We start from the raw sequence: 24,213 nt of genomic DNA, 5'->3' as shown, positions 1-24,213 counted from the left end.
TAATTCCCAAATAAGAAAATGTTTAAAAAATGCAATTACTTTCTTTTTTAATTGCAATTCTAATTTTAGATATTTTACTGAATATTTTGAAGAACTACAATAACACAACTTGGCTTCAGCATAAAATTTCATATTTTCTAATTCAGTTTGAACCTCAATACCAGAGAGACTTTATTATGACATGGTTTATTCATACCTCAGGAATGGTGAGGAAAATACAGAAAATGTAAATCACTATAATCTTATCATCTAAAGAAAACTGCTGTTGATATTTTGGTGTTTATACATTAATTCCCCTTAGAAAATGAGATCATGGGCTGGGTGCAGTAGCTCACACCTATAATCCCAGCACTTTTGGGAGGTTGAGACAGGCAGATCACCTGAGGTCAGGAGTTTAAGACCAGCCTGGCTAACATGATGAAACCATGTCTCTACTAAAAATACAAAATTAGCTGGGTGTGGTGATGTGGCACACACCTGTAATCCCACACCTGTAATCAGGAGGCTGAGGCAGGAGAATCACTTGAACCTAGGAGGCGAAGTTGCACTGAGCCAAGATCACACCATTACACTCCAGCCTGGGTAACAGAGTAAGACTGCGTCTCCAAAAAAAAGAAAATAAGATCATGTTGTTTTATAATTTGCTGTTTTTATTTAGTTAATTTATCACAAACAGTACTCTATGTCATTAAATACTCTTCCACAGTATCATTTTCAAAAAGCCAAATAGGGTTTGATTTTTCTAATGTAACACGAATTTCATAGATAGGCAGATCAAAGCTGGTCCCGCAGTTCAATGATGTTATCTACCTTGCAGTCTTTAGTTTCAGGCTACACTTTCATGGTGGGAAAATGGTTGCTTCACCTCCACCTTTTCCATCTCTTCCCCTCTCTCATTATTTTGGCGATCTAAGACTTATTCTTACTACAGGGAAAACTTGAGACTGTAACATCCCCTCCCACCTTACTGGGAGGGTGCCAAGTGACCAAAGTGCCAAGAGACCAAAGATGACTTGGATGGGTCCAGCATGGCCAGTAGGTGAATTTATTAGAACTTACCTACGGAGCACTCCTGGGCAGCGGCAGGGCAGATTTAGGGATCTACCCACCTCCCATTTCTAAGCTGCTTTTAAGCTAGTTTTCTTGCTCTTTGCCTGCTATATGCTTGTGATGAGACTGTTTTCCTTGGTAGGGTCTCAGATGCTCTCTAAAATCTTTGGTTCTCTTGGGACGCTTGCTCCTCAGCTGGGCACCATGGCTTTGGCTCACTGTCTGGCCTTCAGAGTTCAGGCAGCGGACATACACCCTTGAATAACCTGATGGTGGGGGACCCACCACACTACACTTCTCTAGTAAATTCTTTAGAAGGGGCCGTTGGGAACAATATTCTCTAAATTCTTGAATGTTGAAAGCAGCTTGTGGACATTATAATTAAAAGTTTGTTTGACTGGATATAAAATCTTCAGTACACATTTTGTTTCAAGTTTCTTAAAAATACATTATCCCGGTTCAGTCGGGTCCCGGCAGCGGCTGCAGCACTCTCTTCTTCTGCGGCTTTCCGTGCCCTCTTCTTTTCGCTTCCGGAAACATGGCCTCTGGTGTGGCTGTCTCTGATGGAGTCATCAAGGTGTTCAATGACATGAAGGTGCGTAAGTCTTCAACGCCAGAGGAGGTAAAGAAGCCCAAGAAGGCTGTGCTCTTCTGCCTGAGTGAGGACAAAAAGAACATCATTCTGGAGGAGGGCAAGGAGATCCTGGTGGGCGATGTGAGCCAAACTGTCGATGACCCCTATGCCACCTTTGTCAAGATGCTGGCAGATAAGAACTGCCGCTACGCCCTTTATGATGCAACCTATGAGACCAAGGAGAGCAAGAAGGAGGACCTGGTGTTTATCTTCTGGGCTCCTGAGTCTGCGCCCCTTAAGAGCAAAATGATCTATGCCAGCTCCAAGGACGCCATCAAGAAGAAGCTGACAGGAATCAAGCATGAATTGCAAGCAAACTGCTACAAGGAGGTCAAGGACCGCTGCACCCTGGCAGAGAAGCTGGGGGGCAGTGCTGTCATCTCCCTGGAGGGCAAGCCTTTGTGAGCCCCTTCTGGCCCCCTGCCTGGAACATCTGGCAGCCCCACACCTGCCCTTGGGGGTTGCAGGCTGCCCCCTTCCTGCCAGACCGGAGGGGCTGGGGGGATCCCAGCAGGGGGAGGGCAATCCCTTCACCCCAGTTGCCAAACAGACCCCTCATCCCCTGGATTTTCCTCCTCCCTCCATCCCTGACGGTTCTGGCCTTCCCAAACTGCTTTTGATCTTCTGATTCCTCTTGGGTTGAAGCAGACCAAGTTCCCCTGAGGCCTCCCAGTTGTGGGGAGAGCCTGTATTTTTTTTAACAGCATCCCCAATCCCCACTTGTTCCTCCCCCTTCCCATGCTGCCAACTTCTAACCGCAATAGTGACTCTGTGCTTGTCTGTTTAGTTCTGTGTATAAATGGAATGTTGTGGAGATGACCCCTCCCTGTGCCGGCTGGTTCCTCTCCCTTTTCCCCTGGTCACTGCTACTCATGGAAGCAGGACCACTAAGGGACCTTCGATTTAAAAAAAGACAATAAAAAGACTCGTTAATGAAAAAAAAAAAAAAATTATCCCTTTTATTTCTGGCATGAAGCATTGCCGAGACAATGCCTAATGATAGTCTAATTTTTTTCCTTCATATGTGACTTGATCTTTTTACTTGGATGCCCAAAGCCATTTTTTTTTTAAAGTTCAGTACCTTTACTAGAATTATGTCTTGGCATTGGTCATTCTGCTTCAGTTGTTTCAGGTATGCAGTGCGCTATTTCTTCTTCTTTTTGTTTTTTTGTTTTTTGAAATGGACTCTTGCTCTGTTGTCCAGGCAGGGACGCAGTGGTGCAATCTTGACTCTCTGCAACCTCTACCCCCACGCCAGATTCAAGTGATTCTCCTGCCTCAGCCTCCTGAGTAGCTAGGATTACAGGTGCACACCACCATGCCCAGCTAATTTTTGTGATTTTTAGTAGAGATGAGTTTTACCATGTTGGCCAAGCTGGTCTTGAACCCCTGACCTCAAGTGATCTGCCCACCTTAATCCCCAAAGTGCTGGGATTACAGGCGTGAGCCATCGCACCCGGCCCACAGTACACCCTTTCAATAATGCTTTTTAAAAAATAATTTTTTAAAACATCTAATAATAGTTTATAACATTTGTTGTTTTCTTTGTGTGTGGTTTGTTTTGTTTTGTTTTGTTTTGTTTTTTGATGGAATTCCACTCTTGTCGCCTAAGCTGGAGTGCAGTGGCACAATCTCGGCTCACTGCAACCTCTGCCTCCTGGATTCAAGCAATTCTCCTGCCTCAGCCTCCTGAGTAGCTGGTATTACAAGCATGTACCACCACGCCTAGCTAATTTTTGTATTTTTAGTAGAGAGGGTTTCACCTTGTTGGCCAGGCTGGTCTCGATCTCCTGACCTCAGGTGATCCACCTGCCTTCGCCTCCCAAAGTGCTTGGGATTACAGGCATGAGCCACCATGCCCCAGCCTGGTTTTCTTTTTTGGAAACTTTTGTTATGTCCATGTTGGATCTTTGCCTTCCTTTTTTGTTGTTATTTTCTCTCAAATTCTTACCTCCTCTCAATTTCCTTTTGATTTTTTAAAAAACTTTTATGTCTCGTAAAGTATACCTGTATGTTTACTTATGTTTTTATTTATTATGGCTAAGTCTTTATTTCTAAAGTGATCTTTTTTCTTGTATTATAATTGTCATCTCATTTCTGAGGTTTTCTAATTCTGATTTATGTTCTTGTTTTAATCTTTTGACTGGTTTTGAAGAAGTAGGTTATAGTTTTTATCTCACATGTAGTTTTATCTGTCTTGTGATCTTTTGTAATCAGTTTTATAGTTTCTTCTTTTCTTACATAACTTTGTGTGGGATTTGACCCTCTGTTCTTTTCTATTGCTCATTTTTATGTGAAATTAGTTTTTCTGAACTTTAAAATTAGGAGTGGTTTAGGGTAGTGTGTATGAGTCTAGAGCTCCACCTTCTGATGATTTTGTAAAAGAAGAAAGTTTTTTATTCTGGCTCTGTTCCTCTCTGCCATTTTCACTTTTTTTTTTTTTTTTTTTGAGACAGGGTCTCTGTCGCCCAGGCTGGAGTGAGTGCAGTGGTGTGATCTCAGCTCACTGTAACCTCTACCTCCCAGGTTCAAGTGATCCTTTCACCTCAGTCTCCCCAGAATCTGGGACTACAGGTGCATGCCACCATGCCTGGCTAAGTTTTGTAGTTTTTTGGTAGAGCTGGGGTTTCACCATGTTGGCCAGGCCAGTCTCAAACTTCTGAACTGAGGTGATCACTTGTCTCAGGCTTCCAAAGTGCTGGGGTTACAGGTGTGAGCCACTGTGCCTGGCCTATCGTTGTTGTTGTTGTTTTTAAGAGACAGAGCTTTGCCCTCTCACCCAGGCTTGAGTGAATGGTATAGATACAGTTCACTGTAGTCTCAGACTTCTGGGCTCAAGTGATCCTCCTACCTCAACCTTCCCAGTAGCTGGGATTACAAGTACACGCCACCATGCCCAGCTGATGTTTTTTTATTTTACTTGTAGAAACTGAGTCTTGCTGTGTTGCCCAGGCTGGTCTTGAACTCCTGGCCTTAAGCAATTTTACTGCTTTGGCCTGCCAAAGTGTTGGGATTCTAGGCACGAGCCACTGTGCCTGGCCCTGCCTTACATTTTTATCTGAACCTCTTCTATCCTTTGTCTCAACTGTACTACTCAGTTTGGAGTTTCTTCCCATTGTTTCTTCTTGTTATAGGGCTTTTTCTAGAGAGGAGCTTTGCTTAGTTACTTTCAGGAACTCATAGTGCTCAGACTATTCCAGCCCTTATTGCAGACCCAGTATATTTGCCCACTGTTGAAATGTGCAAAACTACTCTCAGTTTCAGCTGCCTTTCTCATATTGGCTTTCCTAGACTTCCAGTAAATCTTGTTAGCTGCTTTGAGGTTTTTAGGTCAGTCAGATGTACTGTTGCTTCGTGCTGCACAGATTATGTTACCTTGAAGGTCTTATAGCTTGTTTTCTTAGTTTTACATTATATAAATATGCCATAATTTCTTTCATCAGTCCCTTAATGAGTATTTAGAATTCTCTTCTATTTTTCCTATATTAACAGGTCTGGGATAAACTTTTTTTGTTCATTTTTGGTTTTGTTTTTGTTTTTGAGATGGAGTCTCACACTGTTGCCCAGGCTGGAGTGCAATGGCATAATCTCGGCTCACTGCAAACTCCACCTCCTGGGTTCAAGCGATTCTCCTGCCTGAGCCTCTCAAGTAGCTAGGTATAGGCATGTGCCACCACGCCCAGCTAATTTTTTGTATTTTTAGTAGAGACAAGGTTTCACTGTGTTAGCCAGGATGGTGTTGATCTCCTGACCTCCTGATCTGCCCGTCTCAGCCTCCCAAAGTGCTGGGATTACAAGAATGAGCCACTGCACCTGGCCTGGGATAAACATTTTTAGGGATAAACTTTTTAAATATTTGTGATTATTTCTTAAGACTAATTTTTAGAAGTTTTTGTAAATCAGAAAATATTCATCTTTTTTATGGTTTTTGATGCAAATTTCCAAATTGCCTGCTAGAATGCCTTTTAGAACTATACACTTTAGTCTTACAGTTCATTTTTAATCATTCTTTCCTTTATTTTCTTTCTTTTTTTTTTTTTTTTGAGATGGAGTTTTGCTCGTTACCCAGGCTGGAGTGCAATGGTGCGATCTCAGCTCACCGCAACCTCCACCTCCTGGGTTCAGGCAATTCTCCCACCTCAGCCTCCTGAGTAGCTGAGTAGCCGGGACTACAGACATGTGCCACCATACCCAGCTTTTTTTTTTTTTGGTAGAGATGGGGTTTCACCATGTTGCTCAGACTGCGGGATTGTAGCAGGTGTGTGTGTGTGTGTGTGTGTGTGTGTGTGTGTGTACCAAAACAGGATCATTTGCTGTACCTACTATTGTATTATCTACTTTAAAAACAGTTTATAGGCCAGGCATGGTGGCTTACACCTGTAATCCCAGCCCTGTGGGAGCCTGAGGCAGGCAGATTGCTTGAACCTAGGAGTTCAAGACCAGCCTGAGCAACATGGTGAGACCTCATCTTTTCAAAGAAAACAAAAAAAGTTAATTTTAAAAACCCCATAATTTATGGTAAACACTTCTTCAAGTTAACAAATGTACTTCTAACCCTCATTGTAATGCCTGGTGCTCTCTATCCCTTAGAAACCCTGAGGTCATCTTTGATGAGTCAATCTCCCTCATCCTTTATTTCCAGTTGGGTATCAAGTCCTTCCATTTCTGCCCCTGGAATATGATGTTATCTATTTGTCCCTCTTTGATTCCACTATTGTTCTAGTTCAGCTCTCCTCATTTCTTTTGTTTTGTTTTCTTTTGTTTTTTAAGACCAAGTCTTGCTCTGTCACCCAGACTGGAGTGCAGTGGCATGATCTCTGCTCACTGCAATGTCCATTTCCCGGGTTCAAGCAATTCTCCTGCCTCAGCCTCCCAAGTAGTTGGGATTACAGGTGCATGCCACCATGCCCAGATAATTTTTGTATTTTTAGTAGAGATGGAGTTTCACTATGTTGGCCAGGCTGGTTTTGAACTCGTGACCTCAGGTGATCCACCTGCCTTGGTCTCCCAAAGTGCTGGAATTACAGGCATGAGCCACCGCGCCTGGCAGCTCTCCTCATTTCTAATCTAGATTGTTGCAGTTTTTTCCTACCTGATTACTAGTCATCCATACCTACAGTTTTTCTGAATTCTGATTATTTTATTTCTGTTTGGTTGCTGCTGTTAAATAAAAGCTCCTTATCACTTTAGAGTCGTCTGGTAGCCTCTTTTTAACCTTATTACTTACCTATCATTTTTCTTCTTCCTTTCCTCTGTTTCTCCCTCTCTTTTTCCTTCCTCTTTTCCTTCTCTCCCTCTTTTCTCTTCTTCTTCTGCCCCTGAAAAATTTCTTTTTTTTTTCTTTTTTCTTTTTTTCTAAATTCAAGACAGGATCTCACTCTGTCACTCAGGCTGGAGTGCAGTGGTGTGATCTCGGCTCACTGCAACCTCCACCTCCCGGGTTCAAGCAGTTCTCCTGCCTCAGCCTCCCGAATATCTGGGATTACAGGCATGCATCACTACGCCTGGCTAGTTTTTTGTATTTTTAGTGGAGACATGGTTTCAACATGTTGGCCAGGCTGGTCTCAAACTCCTGACCTCAGGTGATCTGCCCACCTCAGCCTCTCTAAGTGCTGCGATTACAGATGTGAGCCACTGAGCCCAGCCAGGACTTCTTTATATATTAGTATTATTGCTTATTCTTATCAAGTATGCCATACATTTTAATTGCTTTTCCCTCAGTGTGGAATGCCCGTCTCCACTTTTTGAAATACCTGCCTTTTCGGCTCTTCCACTGTATTTTTCTTATGCTTCATTTATATTCTTCCTTGTATCATTACATGCTATCTTGATTGTACATGGATTTTCCTTTTTGGTATTGTAAAGAGTCACAAATTATTTCTTTAACTCATTGTAATGATCATCACCAGCAAGTACTCTTTAAGAAATAACATTAAGCTTTTTCTTTCAGATAAAATACCAAGAACTTACCAAATCATAAATAAAATATTTGTTTCTAATGGAATTTTCCTTATAATTCTAAGCAATCTCTTTCTTATGATTTTGCCCCTTTTAGGCTGGATCAGTGCATGTAAGAATTCGACGAGATGCAAATGAACAAATGGTTCTTGCTCATGTGACCAACAGACTGTACACTCTGGTATCTACTCTGACTGTTCAAATTTTCAAGGATGACTGGATTAGGCCTGCCTTATTGTCTGTGCCTGTTGCAGCCAATGTCCTCAATTTTTCAGATCATCACATAATCCCAATGCCTCTTTTAAAGGGTACTGATGATTTGAACCCAGTTACATCAACTCCTGCTAAACCTAGTAGTCCACCTCCAGAATTTTCATTTAACACTCCTGGGAAAAATGTGAACCCAGTTATTCTTCTAAACACACAAACAAGGCCTTATGGTTTTGGTCTTAATCATGGACACACACCTTATAGCAGCATGCTTAATCAAGGACTTGGAGTTCCAGGAATTGGAGCAACTCAAGGATTGAGGACTGGTTTTACAAATATACCAAGTAGATATGGAACTAATAGAATTGGACAACCAAGACCATGATGGACTCTAACTTATTTTTATGAGAAATATTGACTGTGTGGCTTCCAATTTATTTAGTAATCCAACTTTGCATTGACTGTTTAATCATTTACTCTAGATGTTAGATAACAGTAAGCTTGTTCACATTTCATGAAACCTATGAAACTATATTTTTGTAAAATGTACTTGTGACAGTGAAATCCTCATAAATGTTAAAGTCTTTAAATAGGCTTCCTTTAGAAATACGTTTCTTTAAATTTGAATTTTGGTATCTTTGGTTTTGTAGTTGACTGCAGTGTGATATGACCTTACCTTTATAAAAGCCACTTGATAGAGTGGATCTGTCACATCACTAAGAATACGATATGTTTCTCTTTTTTTTTTTCCTGAGACGAGTCTTGCTCTGCATTGTGCCCAGCCAATCCATTATTATTAATTTAAGGCAATAGTTTATTAAGGTTTCCTTAGTTTTTGTTTAGTTTTTTGAGATGGTGTCTCACTCTGTCACCCAGGCTGGAGTGCAGTGGTGCCATCTGGGCTCACCGCCACCCTCTGCCTTCCAGGTTCAAGCGATTCTCCTGCCTCAGCTTCCCGAGTAGCTGTGATTACAGGTGACTGCCACCACGCCTGGCTATTTTTTGTATTTTTAGTAGAGATATGGGGTGTTTTACCATGTTGGCCAATCTGGTCTCAAACTCCTGACCTTGTGATCCACCCGCCTTAGCCTCCCAAAGTGCTGGGATTGGGTGTGAGCCCACTGCACCTGGCTGTTTTCTTTAGTGAAATTTATAAACATGCTTCTTGACTAATGAACATTTTGGAAAAGGGAAAAATGTCTATTCAAAATGTAAAAGTCTCTTTTATAGCTTTTCCAAACTTAATTGCTACATTTTTCTTTGAGGTTCTTCTGAATTATGTCTTGTAAACTAAAAGCAAACTTTTTAGCAGCAATTTTGGAATACAGACTATGTAGCACAATTTGAATTTTTAAATCATCAAGATTTTTGTTAAAGTTTCTCTCATTTAAAAATTTTAGTACATTTGTAAATAGTCCATGTCTCTCAGTGTTTAATAAGTGATACCCAATTTTTGGTGATATGCAGTGAAAGAATCCAAATTTTCTGTATTACATTTAATCAAATACTGACATAATGAATTTATCTTTTCTGCCACATTTTCATTGATTGACTTTTTAATTTATTTTATTAACAAAATATATCAAGTATATTACCAAAACACATGGAGTTCAATATATATTACGGAATTCGATGTCTTTTCAAGTTACACAAAGAATTTGAGTATACATAGTATAATATTATCAAAGCATAATGGACCTTAGATTATAGAATATAGCATTATTGGGTCTGCAGTGGGCAGTTTCTGGCTTTTGTTTTGCTTTGTCAAAAATAGGAAATTGTTAACTGTAGTGAAGTATAAGAATTATGTAGATTATGTTGTTTTTTCGTTGTTTTCCAAATGCAGAGTTTTGTGGGTTTTTTCATTTTTTGAGATGGAATTTCGCTCTTATTGCCCAGGCTGGAGTGCAATGGCACGATCTCGGCTCACCGCAACCTCTGCCTCATAGGTTCAAGTGATTCTTCTGCCTAAGCCTCTGAGTAGCTGGGATTACAGGCATGCACCACCACATCCAGCTAAATTTTTGTATTTTTAGTAGAGACGGAGTTTCTCCATGTTGGTCAGACTGGTCTTGAACTCCTGACCTCAGGTGATCCACCCGCCTCAGCCTCCCAAAGTGCTGGGATCACAGGCATGAGCCACCATGCTCAGCCCCAAATGCAGAGTTTAAGAACTTTCTAATGTGGCTAGTATTACTTGCAAAAAGTAGAACAAGCAGTAGTCACACATGACCTATGAGGGTTTTTTGTTATTGTTTTATTTTATTATGCATTCTATAACAGTTTTAAAAAGGGATTTTGAGAGTGGACTCAACTTTCCCGAAATCCAGTGCTCCTGGAGATATATGACTTTCCCAGCCATCAGCCAGCTATCTAGAGAAGATTTTTGTTTTTCTATAATCTGCAACAGTTTCTTCAGTCAACTCATCTGCTTTCAAATAGGAGCAACACTTTCTTCACCGTGGATTAAAAACATTCAAGAAGCCATCTCTGTCAAGCAGAATTGTCATCTGTAGTATAAGTGTCCATATCCTAAATACCTTTTTCTTAGTGAGGATTTGGTCACTGTCTTTGACATCTGCAACGCTGTTCAGGCATGTGACCTGCTGAAGAAATACAGCCCATGCTACTACCTTGACTACTGGGGAAAATGATACTTTGTAAAATGTAGTAAGGCAACCTGTTTCTTGTCCTTTGTCTTATGTTCTCTAACTATTCCTGTGTCTGTTATTGGTCTACTATTACAGGATGATTTTTCCTTCATTGATCTCATCTAAGTGTGAATTAGGGTCATGCATGAAATCTGAACTGCCATGTCCTGAGTTATGGTTAAGAGGTATGTGCTGCCATCCCATGCATGTCTTCCCCATGGGATTTTAAAGTGTTCAGGTACCAAACGCAGTTCTGTATGAGGTTTTATGCCTACTTCCTCAACACCAATCGAAGCAACACCTGTGCAGCTATCCCACCAAAGGTGCTTTAATACACACCTACACTGTTTGAGAAAGGACAGTTACCTGTGGGTTATGAAAGAATTGGCCCTGCTTCCTGAATGTGAGTAAGGTGTTACAGGAGACATTGGCCCATGCATTATTGTATACAGAAGTCTTACTTGGCCAAGCTCTGACTAACTTCTGGATATAAAAATAAGGAACTCACCCAGCATAGGCCTATAGGCAGTAGCCTCACTAGTAAATCTTGCCACCGAATCACTGGAAGCTAGACAAAGAAAGTTCAATTTGAGTATTTGGCCCATAGTTTGTTTAAGATGTAGATGTAAACTCCGTGAAGTGTAATTAACCCTGCTTTACAAAGTCACTGTATTGTAATGGGAAAAACACTGCACTAGGAGGCAAAAGGCCTGAATTTCAGTTCTGATGCTGCCACTGTGTAAGGAAGTAGTTTTGTAACCCATGGGCAAATCATTTGCGCTTGCTCATCTGTAAAGTTAGGGAGAGGAATAATTAGTTGATCTGTAAAATATCAGCTTCAAAACGTTATGAATAACATATTTATATGTCCTCAATTGCTAAACAGATGTTGTGCCCAGAATTTTTTCTAGTGACTACCTCAATATACAGGCCAAGTGTTCCTACACCAACACCCAAGCCATTAATTTGAGGTGCCATGAAAATAGGTGAACCACAGGCTAACACCATTTAGGTTTTTGTGTTTTTTTCAGGCTTGCTTCTACTTAAATATGTTTAGAGAGTTTTCTTAGACTTCTTTCTTTGTAGGGAAGGGTTATTTGGGGAAGTGTTGGAAAAAAAGATTAGGGCAGGGTACCCTTAATTTATATAAAGTACAAAAGAAGGGAAACATTTTCCCTTTCTTCTTTAATCTCTAATGTCATGTTTGGAATTACACATAACTTAGCAGATACTAGAGAGGACCTGAATTTTAAGCCTCTGATTTAGCTGTTTGTTAACTGCCAATTTTTGCTTTACTAAAGAATGCTGATCTTTTTTGGGAGTCTGATCTCCTTCTAATATGAGAAAATGCTTTTTACATTCCAGATTGTTTGAATTAAACTGTTTGGATTAAAGAACATATATGGAGTTTTCTCTCTGATTTTAAATAATCCTTGTTTCTTTATTCAGTAGCTATTTATTATCTCATATTCAGCAAATATTTGTTGAGAATCTGTTACATGCCAGGCACTATACTAAGTTAATATGCATTCAGTATACCAGTTGGTGTAACCCAGACCAAAAGTAACCCAAAGATGAACAAGAGTTCCTTCAAGGAGCTGATAGCCCTAGCAGGAGAGCTAAGACACAAAACTATTGCATGTATCTAATTAAATTTCTTTCCACTTCCTTCTTTGGCATCCTTTTGCAAGATTTTTTTTAACTACCAGGCTTAAAGTAATGGGGTCCCAGAGCACCTAATGGCTTTGGGTACCCTTTATTTAAGCAGTTACTAGTTTAAAAGCACCTTTAATAAGACTGAGATCATTGTCATCAAATTGCCACCCAACAAGCCTAGCTTCTTGCAGAAAAGTTAACTTGGATAACACATGTTTAAGTTTTCTGACTAGTGCTGCATCAGGTAGAAATTCTTTAGTACTGAAGACAAAAAACACTAACTGCTTAAGATCTCAAATACACCCATAAAGGAAAGCCATCCATCACTGCTCACACAATTTCCTGCCAAGTTCAGCTACTGGAGGTTTTTCAGAGGATTCTATTTAAAAAATGCACCTGGGTAAAGAAGTATATTAGTTGGAAGAAAAACTTTTTTAAAAAAGAGAAATAAGTTCTATATTTATTTTACATACTTTTTTTCACTTTGAAATGGCCATGTTTGAACCAGTGCTTTGCCTCAGAAAGAAATTATTAATTCTCTATAGCTGGGGCAGTGATTATAAATATGGTCTATTATATTTACAGATATTTTCCCTAAAGTATAAGGGAATCTGATAAAGTGATTCATAGTGAAGTAGCAATAATATGTATATGAATTCCATTTCTTTCCCTTTTCCTGATTCCTAGGAAATGGAAGCTTGCTTTAAAATTGATGTGTGAGAGATGCTGTTAAATATTAGGTACTTGTTTTCGAAACTGGAGTCAATCTTTGGCAATACAAGGTCGTTTCCTCTTCTGAAGAAGTAAACACTACTTAACTGTTGTTTCTTTGGGTATGTTCCTAACTGTAAACTTGAGTAAGTGAGCCTCCTTCAGTATATAAAGATTTGGGTGTTTTTGTTTATCTATTTGTTATAACCCTCCCTAACCTCTTCAGGAAGTTTCTCCATTCCTTACAGAATAGGGCACCTAAAGTATTTCCTACAGACGGTAGGTGGCTATCCTGTCTTTCTAATATACAAAGAATGTATATACACACATTTATATGTTTGTGTGTGTCTGTGTGTGTGTGTACACACACAAATAATTTAGTGTTCATTCTTTGTCCCATGTTACCAGTTTAGGTGGTACTGAAAGTCAAGTGAGTCTTGCGATAAGAAAAAATACCTTTCAGGTCATGTACCATCATTCAGATTGGCCAGTATACAACATTAGGATTTCACAAAGCTAGCTCCATGTTAATTGTGCATATTAAACTGTGCAAAGCATTAGCCCTACCCACCTTCCTGGCCTTTTCTGGATGACTAAGTTCACCTTGCAGTACAGAGTGGACAGACAGGCAGACTGGACAAGGGAAATCTATTACTTACATGTTTATACTCTAGAGTATCACACACAAATTGCAGAAGATGTAAGTCTGGCTTATCAATCCACATTACTCAGCTCATCTGAGCTCATCTTAGTTTTAGTGTACCTCATGCAACTTTGGAGGTTTAATTTGTTTTATATTAAACTTGTGTTTCTTGGGAGATGTACAATATTAGATAATGTCCTAGAAACTGACCCTTATGGCAATGAGGATCCATGATTCAGTTTGGATTCCAAGTAGGAAAAGAGTTTTTAAAAGTCCCTTTCCACTGTCTCAGGGAGAAGACAACTAAAGAGTTTGTTAAAGAAAGAAAGGTTCAGTACTGTACAATCTTAATGTTAACAAGCAAAGATTAAAAGCTATCTGCTAACAGTAATGAGGGCTTGATGACAGAAATGGACAATCTTGTCTGGCCAGCTTACATGGGTGAGGTCAACCTCATTATGCACTAAAACTGTATCCTTACCCACTTTAAGTAAGGGTGTTTGCCAGCCACCTAGTGATGAGGTCTGTGAGTTTGGTGTCTGATGTCACTGCATGGCCTTGTGTAGTTTGTTCAGTGCAACTAAGTACATTCTAGAATGTGTCTTTAGTCAATGTCAGCCAATGCTTTCATCATTATCATAAGGTTTTGAGTTTGAAAGCTCTTCAGGTTCTTCTTTACAGATAGCTGAAATGATTGACCCTGCCTGACTAGTCAAGATGCTAGCAGCTGAAGTGGGCAAAACCAGGTAAGGAGATGATTCACTGTGTTCTGCCTTCATGTCTCGTACCCATGGTCAGTGTCACTGACACCATCTTTGGGCCTTCTTTTCCGGCTTTTATTTATTTGAAAAGTGAGGACAGACTGCTAATTGTTCCCAAACCTGTCTCCCCTTACTCTATAGTTATAGTTTTATTTGGGCATATGGCCACTCATATTCCAGCCTCCTTTGCTATTAGGTGGGGCTAAATTTTTGCCAAGGAAGTATAGGCAGAAGTGATGTGTGCAACTTCCACATCACTTTTCCAATTTCCCCCCTTTTACTAGGTTGAAATGCTCACAGGGCTATGGCCATGAAGTCAAAAATAATACTCTAAGGAATAGAGGAGTAAAAAAAAAGTAGATGTCTGGGTCTGGAAGATTGCACAGAGCAAAGCCACCCCACCTTCCTGGACTGCTCAATTCTGGACTGTTACATAAGAGAGAATCAAGTTCTACCTTCTGTAAGCCACAGTATAGTTGGGTCTCTGTTATTACAGCTTAGCCTGTGCCCAGCCCAACTAGTGCATAGGTCCTTGCATTCCCCTCCCTTCCTACTCCTCTGTTCCTTGAAGGGGTGGCTTTCTCCCTGCTCTCTTACATCTATGTTCGTTTCCTTTTTGCCTTTGCCCCTTCTCCATATGCTTCCCAGCATGATATGCACTCAGTCAAAATGCTGGTTGCCAGTTGTGTGTCTATTTAAGGCTCCTTCCCCAAAGATCAAATTTGTTTCTCCTTCTCAGCTAGCAGAACATATTTTCCCCACCTAAAAGGAATTTAAGAAGAATTTAAAGCCCATTTTACCATCAGAGAGTGAGCAGTTTATACTGGTTTCTACTAAGGCATAATCTTTTTTTTTTTTTTGTTAAGGCATAATCTTAACATCATCAATTGAAGAGTTTCTTAGATAATTATTAGAATGTGTGCAAGTGCAGGAACCAAGAACAAACAACATTTGTCATAACCTAGGGGCATGCCCTTTGTTCATTTAATCTGCAGTGCTTATGAGGAGCAGACTAGACCTGAGAGAAACGGAATCCATGACATTTATAGAGCCATAGGCTGTATGTGAGCTGTGGAGAGTGCAAATGCCTTGATTGGAATTCCAAGAAAAATCTCAAATGTTCTGGGTAGAAGAGTTATGATTCTTGGGGGTTCCTGTATCCCACACACAATTCTTGTTTGTATTGTCCTGTAGTTCACCTGAACCAGCACCAGAGCTCTCACCATTTATTCATTCAGCAACATTTCTAAGTGCTGCTATGTGCTGCAGATTATGCTGGGTGCTGGGGATATGTGCAAATGACAGATGTGGTCCCTGTCTCATTGGGCTTATGAAGTAGTGTGAAGACATACGTTATCGAGTAATTAGATGGGTGGTGGGTGCTATGGTTAGGTCAGGGTACCCTGGAAGCACACAAAAGCAATAGGCTTTCCCACTCCATTTTGTTCCCAGAACACTGCAGTGGGGTTTATATGCTTAAGGAAGAAGACTAGAGGATTCTTCTTAGGAGAAATGGAACTGCCCCCAGGAAAAGGCCCTACAAAGAAGGGGCCATTTAGCTTGCTTAATCACCCCCTAGTAAAGCTAGCCTGTCAAAAAGTCACCCCCTCCTTCAGATACACAGAACTTCCTGGCATCTTATATCTGATCTTAAATGTGAAGAGGACAGTACAGGATTACCAGACATTTGAGAACAGCCTCCAACAAGGAAGACAGAGACTAAAAGCCAAACAACTCCCAAAGAAATGAGGCACCACAGAAAACAAGAAAAATCAAACTTCTAAGTTTTCCAGAGATCCTAAGTTTTTCAATAGACTGCATCTATTCAACAACAATAAGATGCTATGAAGTTTTGGAAAATAAAAATAAGATAGCAGTATCTATACAGCAGAAAGATTGGGCCCAGGATTTAATACAGAGCTTCTAGAACATGAATAGGATCTGTGATGCCTTTTTTTTTTTTTTTTTTTTTTTTGAGACAGAGTCTGGCTCTGTCACCCAGGGTGGAGTGCAGTGGTGTGATCTCAGCTCACTGCATCCTCCACCCCCCTGGCTCAAGTGATCTTCCCAACTCAGCCTCCCATGTAGCTGGGATTACAAGTATGTGCACTATGCCCAGCTAATTTTTATATTTTTAGTAGAGATGGGCTTTCACTATGTTGGCCAGACTGGATTTGAACTCCTGACCTCAAGTGATCCACCCACCTCAGCCTCCCAAAGGGCTGAGATTACAGGCATGAGCTCTCTTTTTGAGAACAGGCTGGATAATGGAGATCAGCATTTTGGGAGGCCAAAGTGGGTAGGTCACTTGAGGTCAAGAGTTGGAGACCAGCCTGGCTAACATGGTGAAATCCCATCTCTACTAAAAATACGAAAATTAGCTGATGTTGCGGCATGCACCTATAATCCCAGCTACTTGGGAGGCTGAGGCAGGAGAATCACTTGAACCCGGGAAGCATAGGTTGCAGTGAGCCAAGATCACGCCACTGCACTCCAGCCTAGAAGACAGAGGGAGAATCCATCTCAGAAAAACAACAAAACAGGTGAAATAGGTACCTGAGCTAGTAATGATGTTTATGTTGTAGTCTCAGATTGCTGATAGACAAGAAACAAAATTATGGGAGTCAAGAGCAAAACATGGCAAAACTTGAAGATTGAATACAATCTCTGAGGAAGAAGAGCAGAGAGACTAGGACCAAGTTTTAAGGAAAACTAGGAGCCTTTAATATCTGGGTAGAAGAATTGCCATTGAAAAGAAAACTAAGAAGTAGCCAAGGTGACATGGAGGTAAAGAGGATGTTTTGAAAAGAAGGGAGTGCTCCGTGTCAACTCCTAACGAGGAATCAAATAAATAATAGTTCTGAAAGTGTCTGTTGAAATTCAGCCACATGCAGGGGTGTAGAGAGTCAAATGCAATGAGTAGGAAGTAGCAGATGATCAGGAAGTAGAAATTTCATAAGGGTACATAAAATTTGTTTTAGAGCTTTTACCTTGAAGGAGAAGAGAGATAGAGTGATAACCAAAGGAGGAAGATAGGACTCAGGGAGAGTTTTATTTAAAATGGAAGAGATTTGAGCAACTTTAAAAACTGACATGAGGGAGCTAATAACAAGAGGCACTGTCAATAAAATGATGTCCCTGAAATGGAGTGAGGGTGAGACTGGCACCTCAAGCACTGCTAAAGAGACTGTGCTTAGGTAGGAGAAGAGAGACCTGCTTATAAGCCGTACAGGAGAAGAAGAGAAAAAATAACAATTACATCCTCTGTGAAATAGGAGATGCAGAGGACTGAGGAGAAAAAGTGTGTAATAATTTACAGACAGCGTTGAATATAGAAGCACAGTAAGACTGCCAGGAAATGTTGAGAGAGATTATGTTTATTCATTGTTTTTTGTTTGTTTGTTTGTTTGTTTGTTTGTTTGTTTTGAGACAGAATTTCACTCTGTCTCCCAGGCTGGAGTGCAGTGGTGTGATCTTGGCTCACTGCAACATCCGATTCCCAGATTTAAGCACTTCCCCTCCTCAGCCTCCCGAGTAGCTGGGATTACAGGCACCCACCACCGTGCTCAGCTAATTTTTGTATTTTTAGTAGAGACAGGGTTTCACCATGTTGGCCAGGCTGGTCTCAAACTCCTGACCTCAGGTGATCTACCTGCCATTGCCTCCCAAAGTACTGAGATTACAAGTGTGAGTCACCGTGTCCAGCCTCCACTTTTTTTTTCTTGAGATAGAGTCCCACTCCCTCACCTAGGCTGGAGTGCAGTGGTGCAATCTCAGCTCACTGCAACCTCAGCCTCCTGGGTTCAAGAGAGTCTCCTGCCTCAGCCACCCAAATAGCTGGGATTATATAGGCATACGCCACCACACATGACTAATTTTTTTCATACTACATTTTTTAATACATCCATTATTTGATGGACATTTGGCTTGTTTCCACTTTTGAGCTATTAAATATGCTACTATAATCATTAATGTACAAGTTTTTGTGTGGACATTGGTTTTCATTTCTCTTGAGTACCTAGGAACAGAGTTGCTGAGTCATATGACAACTCTATGTTTAACATTTGTACAACTTGCCAGAATGTTTTCCTCAGAAGCTGCGTCATTTTACATTCCAACTACCAGCAGTTTCTCCATATCCTTGCCAACATTTGTTATTATATGTGTTTTAATAAAAAATAACCGTCCTTAGTGGGTCTCAGGTGGTATCTTACTGTAGTTTTATTTTGCATTATTACCCTGATGGCCAATGATACTATGTTTTCTGGTATTTATTTTGTGATTTAAATATCTTCCCTGAAGAAATGTCTATTCAGATTCTTGTCCATTTTACAAATTAGGTTATTTGCCTTATTTATCAGTGAGTTGTAGGAGTTTTTACATATATATGTATTCTTTCAGGATGGAAGGCCTTTATCAGATAATGTGATTTGCAAATTTTTTTCACATTCTATAAGTTAAATTTTGTCTGTCTTTCCCTCCCTCTCTCCCTCCCTCCCTCTTTCCTCCCTCCTTCCTTCCTTCCTTCTTGCTTTCTCTCTCTTTTCTTTCAGATTTTATTTATGTTTTTGAGACTGGGTCTCACTCTATCACCCAGGCTGGAATGCAGTGACATGATCATAGCTCACTGCAGCCTCAAACTCCTAGGCTCAAGCCATCCTTCCATCCCAGCCTCCCAGTAGCTGGGACTACAGCTGTATGCTGCCATGCCCAGCTAATTTTTTGAAGAGAGATTGTTTTGCTGTGTTGTCCAGACTTGTCTCGGATTCCTGGGCTCAAGCAATCTGCCCACCTTGGTCTCCCAAAGTGCTGGGATTATAGGTGAGCCACCACGACCAGCCAATACATTATTATTAACTTAAGTTCACACTTTAAGATTTTCTTAGTTTTTGTTTTGTTTTGTTTTGTTTTGTTTTTGAGACGGAGTCTCACTGTATCGTCCAGGCTGAGTGCAGTGGTGCGATCTCGGCTCACTGCACCTCCGCCTCCCAGGTTCAAGCCATTCTCCTTCCTTAGCCTCCTGAGTAGCTGGGATTATAGATATGTGCCACCATGCCCAGCTAATTGTTGTATTTTTAGTAGAGACAGGGTTTCACCATGTTGCACAGGCTGGTCTCAAACTCTGACCTCATCTGATCCTGCCTCAGCCTCCAGAGTGCTGGGATTACAGGCATGAGCCACTGCACCAGGCCAGATTTCCTTAGTTTTGACCAAATGTCTTTTTTCTGTTGCAGGAACTCATCCAGGATAGCACATTACATTTCATCATCATGTCTCTTCAGGCTCCTCATGCTTGTGACAATTTCTCACAATTATCTTGTTTTTTATTTCCTGGACAGTTTCAAGGAGTACTGGTCAGGTTTTTGTAGAAGTCCCTCAATTAGGATTGTTTGGTGTTTTTCTCATCATTAGATGGGGGATATAGGTCTTTGGGGAGGAAAATTATAGAGGTAAAGTACTATGTTTGTCATGTCCTATCTAGGAACATACTATCAACATGAATTACCACTGTTAATGTTGACCTTGATCACCTGACCGAGGTAGTGTTAACAGCTTTCTCCCTTCATTGCTCCCTTTTGCTGCATGCCACAAGTTTTGATATGCAGTGTTTTCTTACCATTTAGTTCGAAATATTTTCATTGAAAATTTTCAATGTGAAAATTTAGTTCTAAATAATTTCATTGAAAATTTTCAGTGTGAACTTGTATCTATCTCCTAAATTTTACAGTTTTTCCCCAGCATCCTGAGTGTAGTTATAAAATTTTAAAAAGGGAAATGTAAGGACAATCCAGGCCTGGAGTTTTGTCAGGAAAGTACACCCCGTCTACTGTATTTCATTTCATACCTCACATTCCACATCTCATTTTCTCCCTGCATCTCATTAGGTAGTCTTTCTTTAATTAGAGACTCCATCTCTTATTATGCTCTTCATTTTACCATTGCATCTATCACACATATCCATCACTCAAAGTCATTGCCTGAATTGATTCATGACACTGTGGGCCATAAGAATATCAGCTGTTAAGAGTGTTTGCAGTATGGAAGATGAAGTTGAAATTAGGTAGAAAGGCAAATCAACTAGGTAGAAGGAGTCTAAAAAACAGGTAGAAGGTAGTGGGATCAATGAACTGGAAGTCCCAGTGAAGTAAAAGAACTGGTGATTAGGAGCCATTAAGATGGAAATACGGGCAGTTGTAGTTTGAGAATGGGATATCTGCATTGATTATTTTGCAAGTAGAACAATTTTAAGTGCATTATCATAATCTGTTCATTGCCTGCTCATAGAATGAATGGATGAAGGAGAGTGGGAGGGAAGGTCATTGAAGAGGAAGGTCCATTAGCTGAACATAGTAGCCTCTAGTCCCAGCTACTCAGGTGGCTAAGGAAGGAGGATCCCTTGAGCTCAGGAGTTCAAGGCTGGTGAGCTGTGATCACATCTCTGCACTCCAGCCTGGGCAACAGGAAGACCCTGTCTCAAAAGAGAGAGAGTAAGAGAGGCGTGGGGGAGGAAGGAAGGAAGGATGTGTGTATATATACACATATACTGCTTTCACTATATCCCACAGGTTTTGGTATGTTGTGTTTCCATTTTCATTTGTCTCAAGAAATTTAAAAAATATATACATATGTATTTTTTTTAATTGTAGAGGCGACATGTTACCATATTGCCCAGGCTGCTTTCAAACTCCTGGGCCCAAGCAGTCCTCCCGCCTTAGCCTCTTAAAATACTGGGATTCTAGTCATGAGCCACCACACCCAGCCTGTTTCAATTTCCTTCTGAATTTCTTCATTGGCAGACTTGTCATTCCAGAGCATATTGTTTAATTTCCATATGTCTATCTAGTTTCCAAAGTTCCTCTTGTTATTGATTTCTAGTTTTATTCTATTGTGGTCAGATACTTGAATCAGATTTCAATTTTTTTGTATTTTTTTAAGACTTATTTTATGACCTACTATGTGGTCTATCCTTGAACATAATCAATATGCTGAGGAGAAGACTGTGTATTCTGCAGCTGTTGGATGACATGCTCTATAAGTATCTCATAGGTCCATTTCGTGTATAGTGCGGATTAAGTCTGATGTTTGTTAATTCTCTGTCTGGGAAATCTGTACAATGCTGTAATTGGAGCGTTGAGTCTCCAGCTATTGTTGTATTGGGTTCTATCTCTCTCTTTAGCTCTAACAATATTTGCTTTATATATATAGGTTCTCCAGTGTTGGGGGCGTGTGTGTGTGTGTGTGTGTATACACACATATATGTGTATGTGTGTGTATCATGTATGTGTATATACAGGTGTGTGTGTGTGTGTGTGTGTGTATAATGATTACATCCTCTTGCTGAATTGACTTTTTTTTTAAGAGACAGGGTCTTACTCTGTCTCCCAGGCTAGAGTGCAGTGGCACAAGCGTAGCTCACAACAACCTCAACCTCCTGGGCTTAAGGGATTCTCTCCCTCCTCAGCCTCCTAAATTGCTAGGACTACAGGCATGTGGTAATACACCCAACTAATTTTTTTTTAAAGCTTTTTATTTTTATTTTTTATTTATTTTTTAGAAAGGAAAGAAGAAAAGAAAGAGAAAAAATGGAGTGAAGGAGAGGAAGAAAGGAGGAAAAAGAGGGAGAGAGAATGGGAATATTACTTTATTCTAAAAATGGGTATTAATAATGGCCGATCAATATTTTGTTTATTTAAAGTGAAGAATATATATTTTGTGTATTTAAAATATTTATTAAGTTTACTTGTTCCAGATCTGAGTTCAAGTCCTGGTTGTCCTCGACAATTTTCTGTCTCGCTGAGTCTAAATCTCTTTATGGGTCTTATGTATCTGGGTGTTAGGATCATTAGCTCTTATTGTTGCATTGATCCTTTTACCACTATATCTTTGTTGCTTTGAAATGTATTTTATCAGATGCGAGAATTGCAACTCCTGCTTTTTATTTATTATTTATTTTTGCTCTCCATTTGGTTGGTAAGTCTTTCTCCATCCCTTTGTTTTGAGTCTTTGTATGTCTTTGGATGTGAAATGGGTCTGGATGCAGCATACCGTTAAGTTTTGGCTGTATCTTTTGATTGGGGGATTTAGTCGACTTAAATTTAGGGTTACTGCCATTTGATGTTAACTAGGTATTTTATCCATTTGTTTATGTAAATTCTTCTTTATGTTGATGCTCTTTACTTTTTGGTATATTTTTAGAAAGGCTAATACTGGTTACCCACAAAGGGAAGCCTATTAGACTTACAGCAGATCTCTCAGCAGAAACCCTACAAGCCAGAAGAGAGTGGGGGCCAATATTCAACATCCTTAAAGAAAAGAACTTTCAGGCCGGGCGCAGTGGGTGGCTCAAGCCTGTAATCCCAGCACTTTGGGAGGCCGAGGCAGGTGGATCACGAGGTCATGAGATCGAGACCATCATGGTCAAAATGGTGAAACCCCGTCTCTACTAAAGATACAAAAAATTAGCTGGGCATGGTGGTGCGTGCCTGTAATCCCAGCTACTCAGGAGGCTGAGGCAGGAGAATTGCCTGAACCCAGGAGGCGGAGGTTGTGGTGAGCCGAGATCATGCCATTGCACTCCAGCCTGGGCAATAAGAGTGAAACTCCGTCTCAAGAAAAAAAAAAAGAAAAGAACTTTCAGCCCAGAATTTCATATTCTACCAAACTAAGCTTCACAATTGAAGGAAAAATAAAATCTTTTATGAACAAGCAAGTACTCAGAGATTTTATTACCACCAGGCCTGCTTTGCAAAAGCTTCTGAAAAAAGCATTATACATAGAAAGGAACAACCAGTATTAGCCTTTCTAAAGCTTTTTATAAAGATAGGATCTGCCTGTGTTGCTCAGGCTGTTCTTGAGCCCCTGGCCTCAAGCAATCCTCCCACCCCAGCCTTCCAAAACACAGGGATTATAGGTGTAAGCCAATGTGCCCGGTTCACAAATTCTTTTTAAAAAAAAAGAATTTTGCCAACATGGCAAAACCCCTTCTGTACTAAAAATACAAAAATCTGCCGAGTGGTGGAGCGTGCCTGTAATCCCAGCTACTTGGCTGAGGCTAAGGCAGAGGCAGGAGAATCACTTGAACCCAGGAGGCAGAGGTTGCAGTGAAACAAGATCATGCCACTTCACTCCAACCTGGGAAACAGAGCGAGACTTTGTCTCAAAAAATAAATAAAAATAAAGTCAAATTGCAAATTATTGCCCAACTCAGTTTTTATTGCATTAAGCATATCATCTCTTTCTGTGGTCTCAATGGCCAGCCTTGGGAGTGGACAAAGTAGGCAGCTACCTACATAAAGATTTAAAGGATACTAAAAGACCTCAACCTAAAAATGCCCCCCCCACATGAATTCTAAATCTAGATATTTTCCAAGGACCTCTTTGAAAAGAGACATCCTTTCCAACTCACTTAAGATAGGAGGTTACCTAAGAGGCATTATTTATCAGCAAGCTAATTAGTCTGTCACAGAAGCCACCTAACTCTAATATAACCTAAAAAAGGGCCTGAAAGAATGACACCAGGATGATGAGTTAATGCGTTGAAGGAGTGGATAAAAGAGAAGTTAGGAATTAAAGGAAGGAAAGATCCAGAACTTGAAGCACCATTAGGGAAGGCAAACCCTTGGGCAGCCTAAGGACTTAAGTAAGCATCTCCAGGAAAGAAGGTTCTAAAAAGGGCAGCAGATAGGAGTTAATGTTTAAGGGTACAGAATTTTAGCTGGGGAAGATGAAGAAGCTCTGGAGATGGATGTTGTGATGGTAGCACAGTAATATGAATGGACTTAATGCCACAAAGCTTTTATACTTAAAACAGTTTAAATAATAAATTTTGTTATTAAATAATAACATAATTAGTTTATGTTAAGTAAACTAATTGTAAGGGAAACAAAGGCGGCTGAGGCTGTTTTCACAAGTCCTTGACTTTAGTATGATACCCTCCAA

General features: G+C 40.3%; 1 protein-coding gene across 26 annotated transcripts in view; it reads left to right on the top strand.

The window, feature by feature from the left end:
* SLC30A6 (solute carrier family 30 member 6) overlaps positions 1 to 11,902 on the top strand; it is a 55,455-nt gene extending 43,553 nt beyond the window's left edge. For 13 of the 26 annotated variants that reach the window (XM_078349559.1, XM_078349562.1, XM_078349567.1 and 10 more), the window contains one exon: positions 7,740 to 11,902. In XM_078349559.1, coding sequence (XP_078205685.1) covers positions 7,740 to 8,237 — 498 coding nt within the window. In that variant the 3' untranslated portion in view covers positions 8,238 to 11,902. Of the gene's footprint in view, positions 1 to 1,513; positions 2,635 to 7,739 lie in introns of those variants that run through there. The other 13 variants (XM_078349565.1, XM_078349552.1, XM_035272861.3 and 10 more) reach the window with 1 other exon arrangement.
* The last annotated feature ends 12,311 nt before the right edge of the window (positions 11,903 to 24,213 follow it).

Source organism: Callithrix jacchus, chromosome 14, assembly GCF_049354715.1.
Source record: "Callithrix jacchus isolate 240 chromosome 14, calJac240_pri, whole genome shotgun sequence".
Classification (NCBI taxonomy): Eukaryota; Metazoa; Chordata; class Mammalia; order Primates; family Cebidae; genus Callithrix; species Callithrix jacchus.
The sequence above is the reverse complement of the archived record's forward strand: the minus strand, read 5'-3'. Positions and strand labels throughout refer to the sequence as shown.